General features: G+C 40.8%; 1 protein-coding gene and 1 long non-coding RNA gene across 5 annotated transcripts in view; one reads left to right on the top strand and one right to left on the bottom strand.

Moving 5' to 3' along the window:
- The window catches only part of LOC118301112, a 34,705-nt gene that overhangs the window by 8,738 nt on the left and 3,445 nt on the right, over positions 1-22,522 (top strand). The window lies entirely within an intron of this gene.
- gabra1 (gamma-aminobutyric acid type A receptor subunit alpha1) overlaps positions 10,058-22,522 on the bottom strand; it is a 28,377-nt gene continuing 15,912 nt past the window's right edge. For all 4 annotated transcript variants that reach the window (XM_035626245.2, XM_035626246.2, XM_035626247.2 and 1 more), the window contains exons 9-10: positions 14,923-15,125; positions 10,058-14,241 (exon numbers count right to left, since the gene is read on the bottom strand). In XM_035626245.2, the coding sequence (XP_035482138.1) occupies positions 13,921-14,241; positions 14,923-15,125 (524 nt within the window). In that variant the 3' untranslated portion in view covers positions 10,058-13,920. The remainder of the gene's footprint in view (positions 14,242-14,922; positions 15,126-22,522) is intronic.

The raw sequence follows: 22,522 nt of genomic DNA, 5'->3' as shown, positions 1-22,522 counted from the left end.
TGCCACTCCCCCTGCCTTCAACACAGACAAAATGTCAGAGCCTCCAAACTGAACGACATTTCGTGATTTTGAACAGCTCTTTCACCCCCCTCTTTCCGATAGCTAAGTGATTCAGACTTGAGCCAAAAATCCCACTACGGGAGCAGGACACAGAGAGAGAGAGAGAGAGAGAAAAAGACATACAAGCTGTGGAGATAGATAAAGCGAGAGGGAACACACACAACACAAGGACACAGTCAATACTTAGAGCCCTGTGCAATTTTGTGTATCTCTCTTTAGTTAATGCTTCTCAGACGTGGAGAAAACAAAGTGTGCGTGTATTTCTTACATGTAATGTGTGAATGTCATTGTGTCGTTAGTGGAGTTTTTGCAACAGGCCAACCAGCAGAAACCAACCAAACATTGCAACACCTCCCCCTGCTGGATCCACTGCAGTGAGATGAGCAGATGAAAAATGGAGGCGCGCTCTCTCTCTCTCTCTCTTCCTCTATCGCTCGCCATCTCCTCCTTTTAGTCCCTTGCTCTCTTAGACTCCTAAGCTTCCTCTTTGAATATCTCATCTTACTTCTGCCAAACACTCTTGATATCCATCCCTCTATCCATCCATCCATCTATCTGAAGCAATGATGGGCAGATGAAGAGGGAAAGTGCATTGCCTGGGGGTGGAACAAATGTCAACAATAACAAATTACATCAGCATTCGCACTGTGTGTGTGTGTGTGTGTGTGTGTGTGTGTGTGTGTGTGTGTGTGTGTGTGTGTGTGTGTGTGTGTGTGTGTGTGTGTGTGTGTGTGTGTGTGTGTGTGTGTGTGTGTGTGTGTGTGTGTGTGTGTGTGTGTGTGTGTGTGTGTGTGTGTGTGTGTGTGTGTGTGTGTGTGTGTGTGTGTGTGTGTGTGTGTGTGTGTGCGTTCCTTACCATCCACACAATTATGTATCGGATCAAATTATGATGGATATAAGATTTATTTGTCCTGAAGGTGTTTGCATGTGTGTGTATGTGGCACATCAAGTACAGTATGTACGGTGTGCATGCAAAGAGCACAGTTTGTCACGGGCTGTGTCCCGTTAATGTTATTTCTAAAATTTGACTGAAAAAAAAAATCACTTCAAGTCATGCAGCTCTTCTATATTTGAGAAGGAGAGAGAGAGCCTCAGGCACACCCTCGTGTAATATGAAATGATTGCCCTAAAATAAGAGTACTACATCTGTATTTGAAAATAGCAAAACAAGACGCAAGATATGTTTCCCCAGTCTTTTCCTAAATGTCCCACTGTATCCTCAAATCTTTGAATCTATAAACAACTTCAAACAGTGGAGTGGCTCAGAAGAGCCGCTTTAAACAGACACACCGAGTTACATGGCATCAAACGGACAGGAGCCTGGGCTGTCTTTCCCAAGCCAAGGTAGCGGAAACGGAATATTGTTCATTATTATCATTTGCACACTAATAAATACATTTGTTTCTTAAACACGTGTGTGCTCACTGCTAACAAGATGACAGCACCTGATCTGTGAGTAGCTGTTAAAATGGTCTGTACCAGTTCAACGTTCAGTCATTCAGTTCTCTCACCCTCACGGGTTTTATTGGAATAGCGAATCCATTTGTTCACACAAACCATGGCTACACCTCCGGCTGACAGTTGAAAGGTCTTTCTCAAAAACCTTAACCATGCAGCATCTGCTGACACTGAGCCAACACAGTTAGCCAATATGACCAGAGTCTCATTCTACAGAGCAGGGAGGATCATATTCATGTCAGGGCATGTTTACCACCAATTAATCATGTTAAATTCTCATTTCAGGCATGAGTAAAATAATGAAATAAGTCAAATGTTCAAATTAAAGTAAGATTAATGTTGTAATGTTAACCTATCAAGTAAATTAAGTCTCACAGCAAAGTCCGAGTCAACTCTGAGGTCTGAAATGTAAAGCTCTGTTATAAGTCATATTTACCTTTGTCGTGTCCCTGGCAATAACCTGCAGCACAATATGTTTAGACTGCACTTTGTCACAACTGCTATTTGGCCCGTTACACTGGAGGAGAGCGCCATATGTTTTGTTCTGCTTCCAGTCTGATCAGGATCCATTTCCCCTCCCCATCTTTTGCGACTAACCTATAACCGTTGATGGATGCTTTAGCGTCCCGCGAATCCCCTGGGAGGTGACGTGAGGTATGTGTCGATTCGCGGTCTGATTTATGGTGCAGCGCACTGTGGTGCGTGCTGCCTACCATATACAGCACGGTAGATTGAGAGCCAACACATGCACCCTGCGGTTAAAAGGCCTGTGAACAGGCCCACGTTTACGAAGAGAGGTTTTGATGCCAGGTGAAAATTTAACGACAGAAGAGCAGAAAAAAATAAGCGGAAAAGCACGCCCTCTTCAAATCTGGTTTTCTTGCCACGATTCTCCTCGTCTTCGCTAGACATCCAATTAATGCTTCACACTGTGCTTCCTTGGTCACACACCGTGTTATCCCGTAAGTTCTTTATTGATTCATGCTCTTGAGACTGTAAAAGCACTGGCCTCGTGAGGAAATTTCATATCGCACATGTACAAGCCAATACATTTATTGATGTTACAGCCAGCCCTGTGTCACATTTAAGGAAGTCAGTTTAGCTGGGTAATCCCAAGTGGGTAGAAAAAAAAAGGCCAAAACTCTATGTGGGAGTCCGTAGTAGAAATAATCAGAAATTCTACTCCCAGAAAGGATGGTTTGAAAGGGCCATGTCATGGTAACGAGATATGACTGAACGGCAATGTGTGGCCGAGCAGAAGTGAGCTTCGTAGCCTTTTGAACAGCAGCGCTTGTTAGAGCTGCGCACGGCAGCTATTGGTTTTGACAAAGAACATCCGGAAGGCCTTGAGGAGAGAAGGGAAAATCGGGAGCAATAGGAACAGGCGAGAGAGAATAGGGAAAGACAGAGGGACGGTGAGTGAACAGTACAAGGGAGGAATGAACACAAGTGATCCCTTCAGAATCCCTGAAGGGCGAAACGGTGCTCAGGTTGAACGGAGCACGAGACAACGAAGAACTGTAACCAGGTTATGCTTGAGCTGACCGTGGTAAATGTGGGTTTACAGTGTGAGTTATAGGAGCGAAAAGGAGAGGAACACAGCTTTAGGCAGGACACACACAAGTCCAAGCAAAGACACACACACACACACACACACACGGGCATGAAGTACGTATGAGCATAGTATTTAAACACCAGCATTCACACACAATGAACATAGATACAAAATCGTACGGTGTAACTCGCCAAGGTGAAGTTGTAAATCCATTACGTTCAAGCTTTGTCGACAGATGTGTGTGTGTGTGTGTGTAACAGTGACGGGTGCAGCACTGCAGCTGCATCAGGTCAATACGATACGTGCCTGCTGGAGCCCACATTAATACAAGACAGCTGACAGCAAACACATTCTGATAAAACCCTGCTAAAGAAAGTCATTTCCAACCAGAAATGGTTCCAAACGGCCCCGCGCTGAACAAAGCAGGCACATTGTCCACATCAGATCCAAGAGGCATTTATACTTTGACCATCAAGAATTAGACAGTGTTTACTGACTGTGTAGCCAACTAGCTTACTGCAGCGAAACTAAAGCCAGGGACATTGTTTGGAATAAAAGAATCCAAAAACTGCAAACGGGTCAAATTTGTTCCACACAAATCCAGTTGTATTGCTGCGAAGAGTGGATTGTGTGCTGCAGACGTGGTCACTGAGTCCACAGGCGGCTCCATACAGTCGCACAAAAGCAGAGAATATAATGCCAATAGATGGCTTTCTTGTCATTTTAATGGGTGCACCTATTGATTGGTGCAACTTGAAAGATTGTGCAAACCATTGTTAATTGTGATTATTAAAACATTATTTCACAAGAGCAAAAACATTTTTATTTTTATTTGACCACCGGTGCAAAATATCATGCGGCTTCACCTCTATTGGTCTGCGACTCTTATTAGCTGGCGGGGTTGAAGTGGTGTTTTTGTGAGCTTTCAGAAAACTATAATTTCACATGAAAGCCCTTTACCTGCAATCTAATGGAAACAGGCTGCATTCGGTGATGCAAGCCAAATAAATTACCCCTCTGTTGTCTGGTATTAAATATAACCATGGATTGCAACAAGCTAAAGACCTCTCTTGATTTAGGGGGCTGTGGTTGATAAGGAGAAAACACAAATGTGATCAAATGATGGTAAAACAGCAACTTTAAATTTTAAAGTAACCCTACAGACAAACTGAGTTTGTATGCGACGCATAGGGAAAGTAATTTTGTAGGTAACAAAGCGGCCCTTTGTTTTATTAAATTCTACCACACATGTTGGGAGGTAAAGGAGGTGAAGAATGTAATTTGGAATTTGGAAGAAGCAGATCCCAGAAATTAGATAATGAAAGGTTAAGAAGAAGTCTGTGAAGGGAAGCGAGATTGAAGTGAAAAAAATAGAGGGCAAAGACGATTAGAGACGGAAAATAATTACAATATATTGCCGAATTAGCTTCTTTGAGTGTTATTTCAAAATGCTTTGCAATTTTATCATTCTTGACACTGTACAAGTGGCTTCCATTACATCTCGCTCTCTGTTCTTAGACCCCTGATCATTCCAGGGGTTTTCTGTGCGCTTTTCTCGACTCATTCTCATCCTTTTTTCCTACTTGTATGATTTTTTTCTTCTCTCCATTAATATCAATTTTTTTCCTAATAATACAATCAGTCCTCTACTTCACTTTCCACTGTAATAACCCTTGCATGTTCCATTTGCCTCCCATGGTTTTTTTTGCATCCCATTTCCCTCAATCTTACCTTTTTATCTCTGACTTGTCCTTGTTGATCATCTCCTCCTTCACGTCAGTCCATCATCTCAACCCACATCCCCCAGTTCCCTACTCTATTGCCCATTTATTTGTAATCTCCTTCTGCGGTACCTCATTTCAATCTCGACACAAGTTCACTTCACCTGGACAGGGGAGTAACAAGACATAAATTGCAGTCAACACTGATGGGGGTGTTTGAATAGGAGATCAGTGGTTAGGCTGACCCTGGATGTCAACTTCAAAACAACGTGAGAGACCAGGACAAAACTATGGAGATGAGGCATTACAAATGCACTGTAGTCCAAGAAAGTACATTCAAGAGAAAGAAGACAAAAGCGGACATTTTTGTGCTAATGAGAGCTGAAGCAAGCAAGATAGTATGCTGATGATATCATGATAGCCTGGAGAACATGTCCCACTCTTAAGCCTACCGTCTTTCCTCTGGACTGACTGGTCTTGCCTTTGGCTGCTTCCACCATCATTAGCTGATGCCCAGTACTTTGCATCATTCAACCAAGTCTTAACGACCACCTCATTCAGATAAACCTGCCACTGTGTTGGCTCTGCAAATGTCGTATTATGTCACTAACATTATCTTTATTGCGAAAGAACAGCTTGTGGGCTAATGTCTGCATCGCCCCGCTCCCACAAGCTGGTCCTGGCCAAGTTTAGGCTGCCATTTTCTGTGTTCAATGCAACATTATGGATGCAAATGGTAACATCAAAGAGGAGGTTGTTTTTTTTAAATTAGTATTTGCATTGAAACAAATTTTAGATTGGCTCTCTGTATTTGTGGGAATCTCATGCAGTGTCAAACAGCCCCCTCGGGGAGACTGGGCCGTGGTCCAATGGCTGAAATGAAAAAAAGCAGTTTGGTGTTGAATGTGAAAACTCAGCACAGGAAGTTATATCAAAAGGGTTTGATGAATGTGATAATTCCACTTCTTACATGGGAGAACTGCTGCTTTTCTCTGTTGAACCTTGTATAAAAAAACAAATCCTTACAAGATTCATAAGAAGAAATTTTCAGACCCTTTTAAATATTCAAAATTAAGTGGCCATGTGTCGTGAGGAATCACTCGTTGTGTTGTTTCCACAGGCAATTAAAAACTCTGCCCTTCTGTTTTACTGTCTTCCAGCTCATTGTTTTGGTTTAATATCCTGCAGCTTCTACGTTCAGGTTCACACCGACTGCTTTCCTTGACTCCAATTCCAGCCTCGGTAGACAAATATTTTCGGAGAAAAGCACTGACCACTGCACACTACCTGCTCATCCCCACACAGCTAACAGACAAACTTAGCAACAAGCTGGTGGTGGGAAATTTAGCAGACATGGAGTCAGACATTTCTCCTCAACAATTGAAACCATATACAGAACTAAAGGGAGAGTAAATATTGGTCTTGCAGTCAGTGGGTGGATAACTTCAAAACAAAATAATGCTAATGTTGCTGGATGTGATGACATGTCCATCACAATACATTTATAAGCTGATAAAATGAAGAACAAAAAAATCATTTATCACTGTTTTAGGTAAAAACTTGGGTAAAAAAAAAGTTAAAAAAGGCCATTATTTACAAAAATACTCAAGGACAGTACTTGAGTGAATGAACAGTGTTACACTCTGTCACTGTAATATTACAGCACAAGGACATATACACGAAAAACCTGCAATGGGTTCCTACTTATACCAAGCAGTTTCCCTGAGTCACCATAAAAAAGTCGACACTTTGAGTTATAATACCGCCTTGTGTTACTGCCTAACATTTTGCTATTATGGACAGGATATTTAGTCTTTCACCCTAGCTTCCATTTTAGAAGAATTCACAATGAAAATTACTTCCTTAAGCCCTGCACAGGAAAATAAATCACAAATGTGACTTTTTTAGTTATTTATTTTTTATATATAATAATTACTCTGGGGAAAACAAGGACGAGGGAGTGTCCATTGTATTTGAACAGTTTCCAGCACATGGGGACAATATTGTTAAAATAAGAATAGTGCTATGCTTGGGCACAGAACCTTTATAGCACAAGCATTTACTTTCAGGAGGTGCATAATGTAAGGTAATTATCTTTTGCTCCAATTGTGTTTCCCTCACTCTCATTATTATTATTTTTTTCATTTCAACTGAAGGAGGAAAATAAATCACAGATCCTGATACCGAGTATTCTGTGAGTCATCCAAGGGGTAATTGGGGCAAAAGAGAGACAGCAGGCAATGGAAAAAGAGTGAGACGCTGAAGAAAAGGGACAGAGGAATGAGCAAGGAGGGAGAGAACTAATAGAAATCTTAGGCGATATGAGTCCCTGATGTGGCTGGAGCTTGAGGATTTAGAGCCTGGAGAATTGGACGTGGCACAAGGTACCTGGGCTGTGTATGAGAAAGACGTGACTCGCTCCCCTTTGGCTGATCTGAAGCCTCCATCATCGCCGTGTGGAGAATATAAACCTACACGAGGGAGGGATTTGCAGGAGAGTCTTCACATTCATGGTAATATTTTTTTATTTTGGATGCACTTATTGGCTAAATGCTACAATATATTTTTCCTTCTCTTAAGGAAACTTAATTCAGATGAGGATTACTTACCTAATTTATGGCCAATGTTCAAGGAATACCTCACCAAAACCTTTCCTTGGATGATCAAATAGATCCCAAATGGTCAAACGTTATCAACTAGCAAGCCAATCTGTTTTTACAGAACGTCTGGTGTTTCTTTGTAGCCATCAACCAAACAGCTTCAGGTAAATTAACACCACCCACAGGACTGGAGTAACCAGCCAACTCTAATTTGCCATAACCCTGCAACCGCAATGAATGAATGCAAGCAAATCTGTGATTGGGTCACCAGAGATGCATATGCCGCTCAGGCAACGTTGCTTTTAAATTGCATCTGCATTCTGGCAAAAACACAATTCGTGGACAGACTGTTGCCCCACTAATTCCACTTTCTAGGAAAACTACAGGAGACGATTGTGAGAGACTGTCTTGTTTGACATGTTTTTATTTGTGCCAATGGTTATCCACAAAATGCTATTGTAAAACTCAAATGTGTGTAAAAAAACAAAACAAAGCAAAACCCAGTAATCTGTGTCTACGAGGGTAAAAGGATGAGGAGGAGGAGGAGAACCAGGCAGAGAGAAAAGAGAAAAAAGCCTTGACTCTGCTTCTCTGCAAGTGAGAAGCAGCTTTATTACATAACAGTCTCAGGGCATGGCAGCTCACATGCTTTTAAGGAAGAAGCACACGTTCCCCTGCCCCTAAAGTCTCATGGCAGGGTGGGAGAAAACGGGGATGAGGTGGAGGCTTAATTAACGAGACAGGAAGAGAAGATGGGTAAGAGTGGGGAGATAAGTCATGAGGAACAAAATACAGACGTCAGTTGAGAGATGGTTGGACTGCTGTTTTTTGTACGGCTTGAAAATAGGCACGAGCAAATTACTGTAACTAAATTCAACTAATACCACTGACAGTGCCACTTATAGTAATGCTTATGATAGAAAAGCTTTCATGTGATCTATGTTTGCTTTTATGCATCCTCTGTGTTGGCTGGAATTGTTTGGGCTAGAAATTAGTGGTGCCAAGGAAATAACAAACCAGAAAAGTATTATAATATTAGAGAGGGAGAAAAAAAATTGGTTTTGGTATACATATTCTGCAGAGAAATCTCTGGAAGTTTGAAACAAAGGGACCTGCATAAATATATTTTGTCTGGAGAAAAATAAAAACAGGTCAAACAAAAGTAAATGATGTGAGTCTGACAGATTTATGGCAATAAATAAAACAAAAATAAATTGGAATTTTGAAAGTATGGGTTTGCAAAACCAACTGCAGTGATTTGAAAGGTTGGTTGGCTCTGGGTTGTGCCGCAGTAGCCTAAATGTGAACATACCACATGACGGCGATGTCATTGTTTTGACAGCCGCTGCATTTTTATACATCTCCACCTTCACTTCTTCTGTCTGTATCTTGATCACTGCTGTCAAAAAACGAAGAAGCAAAAAAAAAAACCCTAAGCTGTTGCTCGGCTTAGGGGTATAAGGTTGAGGACAGGGCTCAACAAGGGCTCTGACTTGTGCATAGTTATCAACACACATTGGGGAAACTTCAAACAGCAGCCATGCCAACTCTTGGTGGCTATCGCTGTAGCATTTGACTCCGGCTGTTACTTTGAGCGAGCTATGGTTGCTGCCATGTTGTAGGGTCACAAGACGATTGCAACGTGATTGGTTGTAGAGTGGATTGATGATTCTGTTTCCTCTGACAGTGGCATTTTTTTTTTTGAAATATGGCGGAAAAGTCAAAGAAGAGAGGTGCCTGCGTAGATTATTTGGGTTTTGAAACCAATATATTCTTCCCTTTGATAGGTCTCTTGATGTTCTTTAGTCTGCGGCGACAATTAACCATAACCATAACCCGAAGTGAAATGCGGCATTAAAACGAGTTTTGAATCTCAGAATATTCCTGGGATGGTATGTCGTGACAATACGAATGCTCAAACAGTGAACAAATGGACAACCTCATTCTTTTGTGTTGCCGGTATACCGTACCGCGTTGTTCGCCCGAGACATACCTCCTTTGGGCTACATACTAACATCAGCACACTAACTCAAAATGACATCGCTACCATGCAGATGTTTACCATCTTAGGTCACAAATCTTCCATCTGCGTTTAGCGTGTTAGCATGCTGACATTAGCTAATTAGTAACGATCATTAAGTACAGCGGAGACTGTTGGGAATATCATTTGTCATGTTCACATTAGGCTGAGTCATAAAGCAATTATGACACCAGGAGAAAAGTGAAGGGACCACTGAATTCCTTGAGTGGATTTTGAAATATTTCACTGGATGATGAAAAATTTGAGCGGTTGGTGGTACTAGAAGAAAAGACCGGGGATCACCAAAACCAGAAGGATTCATCCTGTGGGCACCAAACATCTGTCTGAAATTTCATGGCAATCCATCTAATAGTTGTTGAGATATTTCAGTGTCGACAGGCACAATCTAATCTGTCAATCTAATCTTGGCCCCAATAAACATATTGACACTAGCACCCTTTAAATTTACTCTGGGTCCCTATAAACATTTTGACACTAGCACCCTTTAAATTTACTCTGTGCTGTTTTGAAAGAGAAAAGTGATACAAGTAATATGGAAAATGATTTCCACTTTTACTACTTGTGATGTAAACCGAGCACTTTAAACGGATCCACAGCACAAGGACAGAGGAAAAGCCACAACTTTCATTTGTTTTCTTTTTATTTAAAGACTAATGCAGAGAATCAGATTCTACAGGGCCATATCATAACCAAAAGAAACAAACGAAAACATTTACAGAAGGTTCACCATTTCATCTACATCCATCAGAACCCTTAGTCCGTTTCACTGAACTTTGAACACATTCCTGTGTACAGTATGCAGGTATGTATGTTTGTGTGCACTGTGAAAGTGTATGGATGTTGATGTCCAAATATATATATATATATATATATACATGAATATATATATATATTTATAGTCTCACTCTAACTTCTTTTTCTCTAGTCAACTTTTGTGCTTTAGAAAATTAGTTGGTTTTTTTTACATTTCAGTGAAAATCAGAACATATTTTGCTTGATAAAAATACAAGAAAAACCTCCAGTAGGTATTTAAGAATAACCAAAAACTCAGTGTTGAAAAGCAAGTGCTGCTGAGAACTGCAATGGACCTTGCATCAAACAGAAGGAAATAAATGACTGATGTGCCAACAAATGTGATATTTACATGTATGCTGTGCACATGAGTGTGAAGGTAAAAGTTGGAAGCTCATGATTGCACTGTGCCTCATATTTCACATTCCCTCTCTCTGGAGCGTTCAGTGTTGCAAAACCAGACCAGGCTCAAAATATTTGTAAATGGTCTGTAGCATTTGTTATTTGATCCTGCATGGAGTGCAAGATAGGGACTTATCAAAAAAACATTCCCAGCAGAAAAGCGTGCAAAATTCACTTTTCTCTTGTCGAAGTCCAACTCTGTGGCGCTCCCTGTAATATCATTGAGCTTTGGAAACCAAAAGGAAAACAAATTTGCCAAAAACAAAAATCCATTTAGCAAAATAACATGTTTTTGTCATGCCTAACAAGCTCAAGGAGTGAACAGAAATATTGTCAATAAAGTGATCTTGCCATAGTTTTGCTCCTGATTTCTCAGTTCAGTCACTTTATTGCTTGTCCCTAGAGAAAAAGTGCAATCAACCATGAAAGCCATTTTCCCCTCAACCATTGACAAAAATCCAAAGCACAAACATAAAGAGATAATCCACTGTTTTCTATGTTGTCACCCTGTTTAGCCATGGTTTGAAAAAAAGCTAATGGTTTGCACAGCTGATACAAAAGCCAAGCCATTGTTTTTTATTTCCTTTTTTTTTTCATAATAACTTGGGAATCTGAAACACAATGATGAGGGAAAGAAGGTCAATGATGTGGTTCAAAGCTGTCCTTGCATAGCACAAAGCTGACTACATAAATGTAAATGTTATTGTTCTTCTAAATGTGCAAAATGCATAACAATAGGTTGATAATACAAACAATATTCATCATCATCTTAGCTAATATCTTCATTAATATAATCAAATACTGTATGCATTATGTATTTTACATATGTATATATATAAGTTTTTTCTTCATGATAATAAACATACATACAATAGTTTAGAATTCAAATAATCTTTATACAACTCTTCACCCTGAACTCTGCAGTTCCCTGACCCTCTGCTTGTAGGTTAAGTGTGTGTGAACAGTGGACTGCTGGCATGTGCCTGCAAAGACATCTGCCATTAGGGGATAGGTTCAATAATTATGATGCAAATAATAACAATAGCAACAACCACTAATGTCTATTTCGATTCCCTCTGGCGGTAGTGTGATCTCTTCGACTGAGCGCACAAACACACAGAGTTTATTTTTACATGCTTTTGGCCTGTTCAGTGCCCCGTAAACCATATTCATAAAAAAAAAAGCACAACCCAAAGTCTATAATGCAATACAATGCACACGCACTCTACGACAAGAGCTGTGGAGATTTTGCAGAACAAAGATGAGAGTGGGACCCAAATGCTTCACAATCCCAGGATGGATCTACAATGCGTTGATATCTTTGACCAAATTTAAATAATTCCTGGATTCTTTCGATGTACAGCATACCGATGAAACTACAAGTAGGAGGGCTCAATGTAAAGCTACAATGGATATCACCCCCTAGACCGAGTGTCAGGTTCAGTTCCCTAAGAAAAGCCCTTGCTAATTAATATTGCTACATTAACATAATTTAAAATGGACTGTTCGGAAACCTAAACGTGCCACATCAGCGAAGAATCGTGTATTTAAAGTGTGTGTCTTTTCTAAATGAATTTTAAAAAAGCAAGCAATGTTCAAGACAAAAGCAAAAGCATTCTTTACACATTTGTGTTAGTTTTCTGTTTGTTTTTCTCGGAAGGGGAATTGACATCATGCTACAAAAATATATTCATCTTCATCACTATCGTAGAACTACAAGACAAGTCCTCTGTGCGAAACACAGCGCCGGCTAAAGTAAGATTACGGTGCCACTTCAACTAAACGTCCCCTCCCTCTCTTTGTCTCTCTCTGTCTCTGTCCCTGTCTCTCGCTGTTGCTCGCCAACAAGCAGCAACAAATGAGTCCAAACGGGCATGTGATACTGAAGGCAGTGTAGCTGGTACTTTCTGAGTGTTGTGTTTCAATTTTCAGCTGAAGGGAGACACAGTCGGGGGAAACACAGTGGGATGGAAAATACAGATGCGCCTTCCATCGACAGAGTAATAGCCATCACACTTTGATTTGGGGAAAGGCACATCTCCTCCGTCAAAGTGTGCCCCACCCGTCGTTTAGTGATGCTAACTCTACTTTGCTATTAACAGCGTTTTGGCAAAAGGAGGCCCCACCTTTAATGTTCAAAAGCTCAAAAAAAACAAAGAAAAATAAGTCAATAATAAGTGTTTTTAAATCTAAATGTAAAATGCACTCCAGGATGTTAGATGATTCTTTTTCTTTCTTTTTTACATTCTTACTCGTAACTAGTCGATCTCATTTGACACCGTTGTTGCTGTTGTTGCCATCAGTGTATACACAAACACACAGTTGAACGATATTTCACGTCATTGTGAAAGCAGCTTTGAATGGAACGCTAATTTGGTGAGAAACAGTCACTGAAGCGTGAATTAGACCAGTATATACTTGTTTTTTTCGAAAGTATCATCAACAAAAAACAAATAAATTAAATAAAAAAAGTTTACTTTCCCATGTATTCAATAAACATACCCTTTAGATACATTTTGCAAAGCTTTAACATAATATTGACATCTCTTTAAAACACATTATATTTACAATGATGTGAAAGGAAATTAATATTTTCAATGCTGAGCACAGAGATGGTTGGCATCTTGTATTTTTTTTGATCCCTAAATAAATGGTGTGTCCACTGAGACATGTTTTTATTGCTATTGCGGAAACCCTAACGTAATTGAAGAATGAATCAATTAATCTCACAAAACATCTATAGAGAATGGAAGATATCTTTGACAGAGACTGAGCGTAGCATTTTGCTGCTGATATCAAATTAACTTAGCCATCAGTCAATGTTGATCTATTTTAAATAAAGTTTGAACATAAATAATACGATGCCTTGCCCATGCATATACACAAGTGCGTCTTCCCGTGTCTGTGATACCGTGTTTGAATTAAACAGAAAAAAACTAAAAAAGAAAACAGAGAAACAAAAGCCCCTCAACAGGTTTGGGTTATGTGCAGTTGTAGAATAGCATTCTCTTGGCTATATATTTATATTAGTATTTTCTTAGTAGCATCGTCCCAGAGCTAAACAACACCCGTTCAAAAGTCAGTATGGTCATCATTCTTTTTTTCCCCCTCTATTTAATTTTTTCAAAATCTTCAAAATTTAGGTAAACATAGAAGCAATGCGACAACTGGGAATTCAAACCAGCATGGACACCATGTTTGTCTGAAAATAAACCTTTTTTTTTTTTTTAGGAGGAATAAGAAAGAAACTGAAATAATTACAGATATAATTTAAAAGGAATGAAACATGGATTAGTGTGGATTCATCCCCTGCAGTTTGGGCTTCTTATTCAAGTAGGTTGCCCAGTAGACCAAGTTAAAGGTTCCAAAGAGCAGGGGGAAGGCTATTCTGGCAATCCTGTCTATCTTGCTCACACTGTTAAAGGTTTTCTTGGCCTCTGGGGGCTTGGGCTTGGGCTCCTCCTTGGGCTCAGACGGGGGTGGGGGTGCACTTTTGGCAATAGTGGCCAATCCAGGGTCCCTGGCAATATTGGGCGCGAAGGCTGTAGCAGTGGCAGCTGGGTAGGCTGTAGTGTTGTTCTTCTTGAGGAGGGACTCCTTCTTCTTCTTTTGCTGATTTTGTTTTGAGTTTTTTTTTTTTGTGGGGACAAGAAAAAAAAGACAAAAGAGTTCAGGTTACAGATGCGGTCAGGGCTTTGACCGTGATATACATGTTGCATTTTACATCGTTTGCAAAATTACTGATGTGAATGTGTCTTTCAGCAGCCTGGCGAAAAGCTCTGCGCAAATATCACCTCTCCACTCAGTGGGGGTCCAAAAGTCCGAGACCAGTTTCCCATTTGAGTGAATGGCAAAGTGGAACCCGCTGAATTTCTAAACAGAGGGCATTAAACTTAGCAATCTAAGAATTAATATTGGGCTCTATTTATTTCAAAATCCCCAGTGGAGAGGGAGGACTGTGCTGCAGCATTAAAGACAAGTGGAGCAGAAAGCACAAGACGAACACTAAACTATTAATGTTCATGTCATGTTACTCAAATTGCATTTTCTATGAGATGAGCTCGCGGACACAACTAAATGTTCCCTGCCTTCCCTCGCTCCCTCAGTGGTTAAGTGCTCATTCTCGGGTTAAGAGTTTACCCATTTCCTTGAAATGCCATTGTGTGCCATATAATCAAACCGCTGTATGCCAAGGCTTTTTATTTTTCTGTTTTAATTACAAGTAATTCTAGGCACTCCTTTAGAATAATCATGTAAGTAATTATATTTTTAAAAAAATGGGGCTTCAAATACCTTCTCTGGTACCACACTTTTTCCATCCCAGGCGTAACCCCTCTTGGTGAAGTAGTTGACTGTGGCGAACTCGATGAGGGCCGAAAACACAAATGCATAGCAGACGGCGATGAACCAATCCATAGCTGTGGCGTAGGCCACTTTAGGGAGTGAGTTCCTGGCACTGATACTGAGTGTGGTCATGGTCAGCACGGTGGTCACTCCTGCAGGGAGACACAGACACAGACAAGATCAAGATCTCAGGTCACGCAGTCGCTCTCGTTACTCATGTGTGTATCATTAATGTCTGAAAAGAAGATATGTGAGTTATATGTCAACACTCCGTAACAGATAAAGTCCTCTGAAACACCATATAAAATGGGTTGCTGGACACATCCACCCTCGTGAATTCCACGACTCGAGCATTCCTAGAGGAATGATGTGGCATAAAAGTCAATTTATTGATGATATAAGCTACCCCAATGCATTCAATTGAAAAAAAAAGAAGAAGCAAAAATGGAGGATTGTGAAGGTACCGTGATATAGGGGCATCATGTTATGCATTGCAGGTTATTTTTATGTTGATAAATCCAATGAGCCTGCAGTTCATTCACATTAATCTATGCGGGCACTCCTGCAGCTTGTGCTTTTAATAGACTCCGAGATCTCCGCAGATGCAGCTCAAAGATGCAGATGCCTCAGAGATACTGCTGCTGATAAACAGTAGGACAAAGAATAGCCTCACTTAATTTAAACCTGCAAAGCATTTTACAGTTAAATGAACAATAGTAAAAACGTCTTTGTCCAATAGTGCCTTGCATAACGGGTGCGCGTCTGTCGCGGAGAAATCAAATGACTGGCCTCCAACGTTCGTAGCTACTGAAAGCTGAGACGCTGCACAGAGAAGGAGAGGAACTGGGTCAGAGCGTATCTAACAATGCGGTGCTCATGACAGAACAGGCTACTGCAGATGTTTAGACACCAAATAACATCAGCCTAAGGAGCAATCACTCCACCAATTCAGCCCGGGCTATCATGAGAGGGAGGTGAAGAACAGCTGGCTTGAACAGGAACTATAAAATATGCAGAGGGGACCCCCCCCACACAAAGATTTTAAAAGATTTTTGTATATAAAACCACACATGTGCATGATACACCGCCCACATGCACACTTTAATGTTGAAAAGATCCTCACAAATGCCATCTCATGGGCTTCATGGAAATCCTCCTTCAGATTTATTTTCAAACTTCATAAAATGATTATCAAGCAAACTTTAAATTATACCAAGGAAAGTGAAAGAAAAACCTCTTTTGATTAAAATAAGAGAAAAAAGGGGGCCACCCAACAAAAGGAAGACGGAATAAATGGAACACCTAACCCAACACTGAAATTAAAAACAAACAAATCTATGTCTGTGAAGAATACTGTTCAATATTTGCAATGGCTGTGTCAGAGAATGGTTCATTCAACTGTCAGTCAGTTGTGGAGATGATCTATTTATCACCACTGTTCTTCTTTGCCAGTGTTTTCTTCTGCATGTTTCATATTGTTATGATGCATTATTACATGTCCCCCACAAATGTTACGATTCCCTTCGGAATTATGAACTCTTCTTCTTCCTCCTCAGTTCTGATGAAGTGTTAAGCGATGAATCACGGACTCCTCGTCCTCCCACTCCCTTTTCAAACGATTTTGGCATCGCTCACTCCGGTGCTGTGACATGAGGCATAAAGGATGATTATTATGCTCTCGTTTGTCAGAGCCAAATAAATGATTGGTCAGTAGCCGTAAGTAAACAAGACACCTCTGATTGATTTACTGTATCTGAACAGTAGGTACATCCGGTGATCATACGTTTCTGGTGCTGATTATGGCTCCGCGGGAATAACAAAGTAGGTCAAAGTTATTAATTCTGAAATGTTCAATGCCTGGTCATTTAGAAAATGTCTCAGTTAGTTTAAATAGATTCAAAAAATAAGGACAAACAATTGGACAATAATTGAGAGTAACACCTGCCTCATCATGGCAAATTGCCCTTGAATAAATGAAAAAAACTAATGATAGCTTTACACAAAATTATTCAGTTCAATATTAAATTCCAGTTAAATATCCATAACACTGTGTCCTGAACACAGCTCAGCAGCCTCTTGCATACGTGACGAACACAGATGGAGAGGGAGGACGTGGTGAAGAAAAGTGGCCACTGAGACACTGAGATGTAAAACATGAATCCTTTTTTTTAATGCTATAGTCAGTGTATTGTGATGACATGAATCCATAAATTGTTCTGCACCCCATCCACCACTAAGTAGGGCATTGATTGGCAGGAGATTTTAAAATGTTATGTCATGCTTAGTCATGTATTCATACCCAACAATCCAAAAAACTTTCTGCAGGTTGTGTCTGAAAACAGCCGTAGTGAATCCTGTAAATGTTCCAATTCAGAACTTACATTTTTCATTTCTGTTCTCATTATTTGTGCCCCGGACAATATGTATGACAAGTGAACAGTTGGTGCCATTTTAAGTCTTGATATTCCTGGTCGGGTGCAAAATTAAGCATTTAGGTGTCACTGCTTATGAGGTGGGTGCCGGAATAATCCCCAATTGGAGTACAGCCAGTGCAAAGTGATTTTTGCAAGCGATTATGCATACTCATGGCAGCAGCAGGTGCGGAAACACAAAAAGGTACGACACCTCGCGTTCGTTGCTTCCGCTCCGTGAGCTACAGAGGTAAAATGAACAAGCATTCAAAGGGACAGCTGTTATTGCTAGGTACAAGTGTTGGAGGCAGAATGCGGTTGCAGGGGTAGAAATGTATGAAATGAGGAACATGGAAAGATGAGTTGCAGAACATTTTAATCTGTCATGTTTATGAGTATCAGTTGATTTTTTTTCGTGGGGGAGGGTGAAGGAAGCACCACTGGGTATTACACAAGTCCTTACTAAAGTGCCCCAATGCTTGGAATCATATATACTTTACTGCGTAGGACAAGCTCTGTTGTCATGGAAACAAGTCTTCGAATTCCTCCAACGTCGATTTTCTCTTAAAATTTCACAAGCAAGTGTTCATTTGTGCACAGCCAGGTGAACGTATTTTCGACCACCCAGGAGGAGCCATTCCCCCCTGTCCGCCTAGTGACAGGTCTGCTTAAGAATCATTAAGAACACGAGCGAGTTGATTCATTAGAACATGGCTCCCGAGCTGGGTTTAAATGACTCCATTTGACACGTTGTAACTAATAGACTTGAGGCTTTGAAGGCTGTTAATGAACAAAGGCACTTATCTGGAAAGTTCTCACTGGATTAATGGTGGAGTAACTCAATTCCGGAAAGTCCCCTCCACTCAATTTAGCCCAGTGGTGCACAATCACTGACGCTTGATTCATATGATACATATTTTCTAACAAGGCTTTGGCCTCTGTTTGCAGATTCACTTTCAAATACATACAAACAGGGAGGTGGAAAAAAACAAAAATCAAAACGTAAAGCAGGATGGTGCAAGACAGCAAATTTGGGGAAACTAATTCCAAGTTTTTTAAGGTGATAAATAACGAGGTGAGGCAGACAGATCACTGCTGCCTCAGGTAAAATAAAGTTTTATATGACTGCCAACTATCCGAAATTTGCATCAATAGAGAATTTGGGGCAGAAAATGGTTAATAGGTTTTCGGACACAATAAGATGAGGCTTATAGAATTTTGATTTAATGTCCGTGTGGGTAATCAGTCTGATAGAACAACTGCCTCAATAAAGCTGCAATAGGGAAGATGAATTGCTCCAGACAAAGATGAAAATAAATTAATAGGCTCTTAGCTCAACTTTGTTTGTCCTTTTAAGGTCAAACAAATTTTTTCAGCATATGGTGCAAAGTCATTTAGTTATTCAGTTATTAATATTATTTATCTTTCTCATTGTACGTTGTTCGCTCTGTTGGTTCCCGACTTTAGCACGTCGATTGACATCCCTTTCAATGACAGGCTTCAGTTAATCTGACCAATCTCGAGCAGAGATCAAACTCTGCCGCTCGGCCACTGGACCACAGCCAAACCGCAGACACATCTTTGTGGGGGAGTGTGCGCTTGCAGGAAGGGCACTCTCTCTCTCTGTCTCTCTCCCTCCCTCCCTCCCTCCCTCCCTCTCCCCCACTACTCAGATGATTCCTGATTTCATGACAATTCAAAATCTGGGATGAGGTCAAAAGTACGTTGAGAAGTGGGTCTCTTGTTCAACCCTAAAGATTACATAGTCTTTTATGTGTGACCTTAAACCCTGTATCAGTCGGCTGTAGGAGGCCTTGTGATGAAGCTGCTGTTATTGAACTATGTGAGACTAGATTAAAATGCCATGCTGAAGCATTTAAGAAAGCTTTTAAAAGACATGGCAGTGCAAGGTCGGGCTTACAACCATGGGACTTTACAATTTATTGGAGGTTTGGGAAACGTATCAAAGATAAATGGATATATTGAAGTTTAACTTTCTGTCCATCTTTTGACATCGCAAACCCTTAACCATCTGCTACTCTGTGAGCGGCCGTGACACAATCGTAAAAAACATCAAGCAATTCTAGTTGCTTGTAATTCATTTTGTAGTGAAAACAAATGGAATTCCTTGACAGCATTATTTTGGAGTTACAGAGTGAACAATTTGGTGTTGGCATTAAACATCCGTCCATTATTGCTTTATCCTTTAAGGGTTGGGGGGGGGGGGGGGGGGGGGGGGGTGTTCTATTTAAAGTCTCCAATCCACCAAATCGCAATCTACATGTCTTTGGACTTTGGGAGGAAGCCGGAGTACCCGGAGAGAACCCACGCAGACATGGGGAGAACATGCAAACTCCACAAAGCGTGGTTGGTTGGTCTGAACCAGGATTCAAATGTTGCTGTGAGGCACTCTGACGCCCCTTTCTTCATCGTAAGGTTGCAAACAACATTTCTGATGGAAATAAGCTATTTTTGGAAGACAAACGTTCCCTGCGTGTATATCTTAGATCGTCGTTAGTATGTATGCTTTCATGGGAATGTGTTTATGATCAGCTGGATCATATACTGATTAATTAGTGAGGGTATACCACCATGTTGTATCCCGCAAAAAGACGGTTGATGAGTGAACACAGTTGTTACGTAGGGAGTTGTAAAGCCACTTCTTATTTTCCTCTCAAACAGTCCCCGGAGAGAGGCTGTCTTTGTTTCTATTTCTGTCAACATCTCCGCTTTGCTGTGGCCACTCATTTATTCATGCCTTATCAATAACTGAAGCCTCAGGGGGGAGGGGAGGTGGGGACTGACTGAGACACACAATATCTTCTGTTATACGTCACCTTTGATTGTCACAAATGAAGAAATGAAGTGACTGTGCCAGCACCACAGCTGTGAGAGACGCACACGCACACACACACACACAGCAGCAGCAGCAGCACTGCTTACAGTGTTGTCAGCTCCTAATCATTAATTTATGAGCACCCACTGGCACACAAACAGATTGTGCACATATAGCGGTCACATACATTCGTTTTGATTCCTACGCACACTTACATCTGTGTTCACACACAACCAACCTCCGGTACACACACACACACACACACACACACACACACACACAAGGTGTTATTCCTTAATGAGCAGATACATTAAAAAGCATCATGGGAGAACCAATAAATACCCAGTCAATCGCTCTCGAAGCGGAGAGAAGGACTCGAGCTAATCTTCTGAGTGCTGCTGTCCCTGACAGCTTAGAGACAGAAAGAGGGGGGTGGGGGTGAGGGTGACTGTAGCAACACAGAGCACCATATCAGCACCATCAGTGGCTGTATTCCTTCTGGTTTCCATTTGAACTCCAAATAAATAAATTGCCAACAGTTTTCCAGGACGACGGAGTAGCTATAAACTAATCAGCCTTTTAATCGGCACAATGATAAATAAGATAACTCTACCCACTGCTGTGTTTTTAAATTGCCTATTCATCTACGGGGCAGGCTTTGGAAAGAAAAGAAAAAGATTTGAGGCTGTGCATGCTTCATAGTCGCATAATGTCATTTGAACAGTGTTTTTAATGCTTTGTTTGTTCTTGCCGGTGGGGTTCCTGTGTCAGCTTTTGGACATCTGTGTCGAGAATATGAACGAGATCACATCTGTTGTAATAGGAGAAGACGTACAGCGCAATACCACAGTGGTTGTTTGTTTATTATTAGTATCGGTGCACATTTTGATGCATTGAGATTGTGTTCTGAAGTGAAAACAACGGGGAACCAAGCTGTGAGTAGGTGTCTGCAGGAGGATTGGATTGGATTTATTTGTGCAGTCAAGTCATTGCTCCCGCAGTAAATACAGTGGAATATGAAAACACCATATGTTTTTTTACATACAGAAGGTGTCTGTGATGTTAATGTCCTGGCTTCTTTTTATTTTTCATACAATGCCACAATGCTTGCTCATTATTCGGCAAGTGGTGGGCAAGAGGGAGTGACGGTACCACTGGAGGACAATGGTGAATTTATTTATTTTTTTTAATTTAATTGTCTCATAGGCTGCATCGGTGATGGATTTTAAAACTTATTTTGCGTTCGAAGATATAATGAATGACCATCATGGGCATGAGTAATGCTCGTCCCCAATTCCTCACAGCGAATCCCCATTATGAAAAATCCCATTAATTTCATCATTTATTAAAGAATGGTTGCTTACCTTATAATTTCCGACAGAGCACAAGCACTGAATGACGAGACTTTAAGTTCTTATTAATTCCCCATTTGCCCATGTGTCGTCTATGTGAAGCATTCTGCTGAATACATGTATCCATTCAATCATGCAGAGGCCAAGGAGACAGCGCTGTCCTGGTCATCATTTTGGTTGTGTGGTGTTATTTTTTATTTTTCTATGTACATAATAGGTTATAATGAATAACCTTTATTAACTATTTATTCATCCCTCTATGCATTTAACCTTGTTTATTGGTAACCATAGCGATAATCAGGCTGGATTGAATTTAGACTTGTGCAGCGTTGGAAATGTTACTAGGTCAGACATTATTCAGACATGAGAGAGTCGGCAAACAATAAAAGAGCAAATATGCTCTGATGTTTTGGATTTCTGAAAGGGACCGAAAACAAGAAACAAGACACACAACAAGATAAATGGCACCAGACGTGGTGGGACCTTCAATTCACCACAAACATTACGAGAACCGAGGCCATAAACGGAACATGAACATGTTCTATCATGAAAAACACAACATTTCTGCGTGCACTCTGAATTGCCTGGTGCTGTGACAAGACCGCTCGGTGTACCCCTTCAACCTCACAGTGCTAGACACCTGTACAATTGCTATGCGTACCAAACAGATGTTTGACTCATGACCAAAGGATTAAGATGACCACGAACGATCCCGGTCGTCTGCTGTGTCTTTTTTTTTTAAACGACTCATTTAAAGCGGTGTTGACTTTGTAACCTCTTTGAGGAACAGGCACATTCATCTGCTGTCTCAGACGATGCATATCAATCACATGAATGACCCACCTACAGTAGTATACCTGGAAGTTACAGCGGCACGCTGCATCTTCATAAAGGCATGGTTATTCAGCTGTGTGCGTGTCTGTGTGTGTGTGTGTGTGCGTGTGTGTTCG

This window comes from Scophthalmus maximus, chromosome 2, assembly GCF_022379125.1.
Source record: "Scophthalmus maximus strain ysfricsl-2021 chromosome 2, ASM2237912v1, whole genome shotgun sequence".
In the NCBI taxonomy this organism is placed as follows: Eukaryota; Metazoa; Chordata; class Actinopteri; order Pleuronectiformes; family Scophthalmidae; genus Scophthalmus; species Scophthalmus maximus.
Note: the sequence above shows the minus strand (reverse complement) of the source record. Positions and strands in the feature narration are given on the sequence as shown.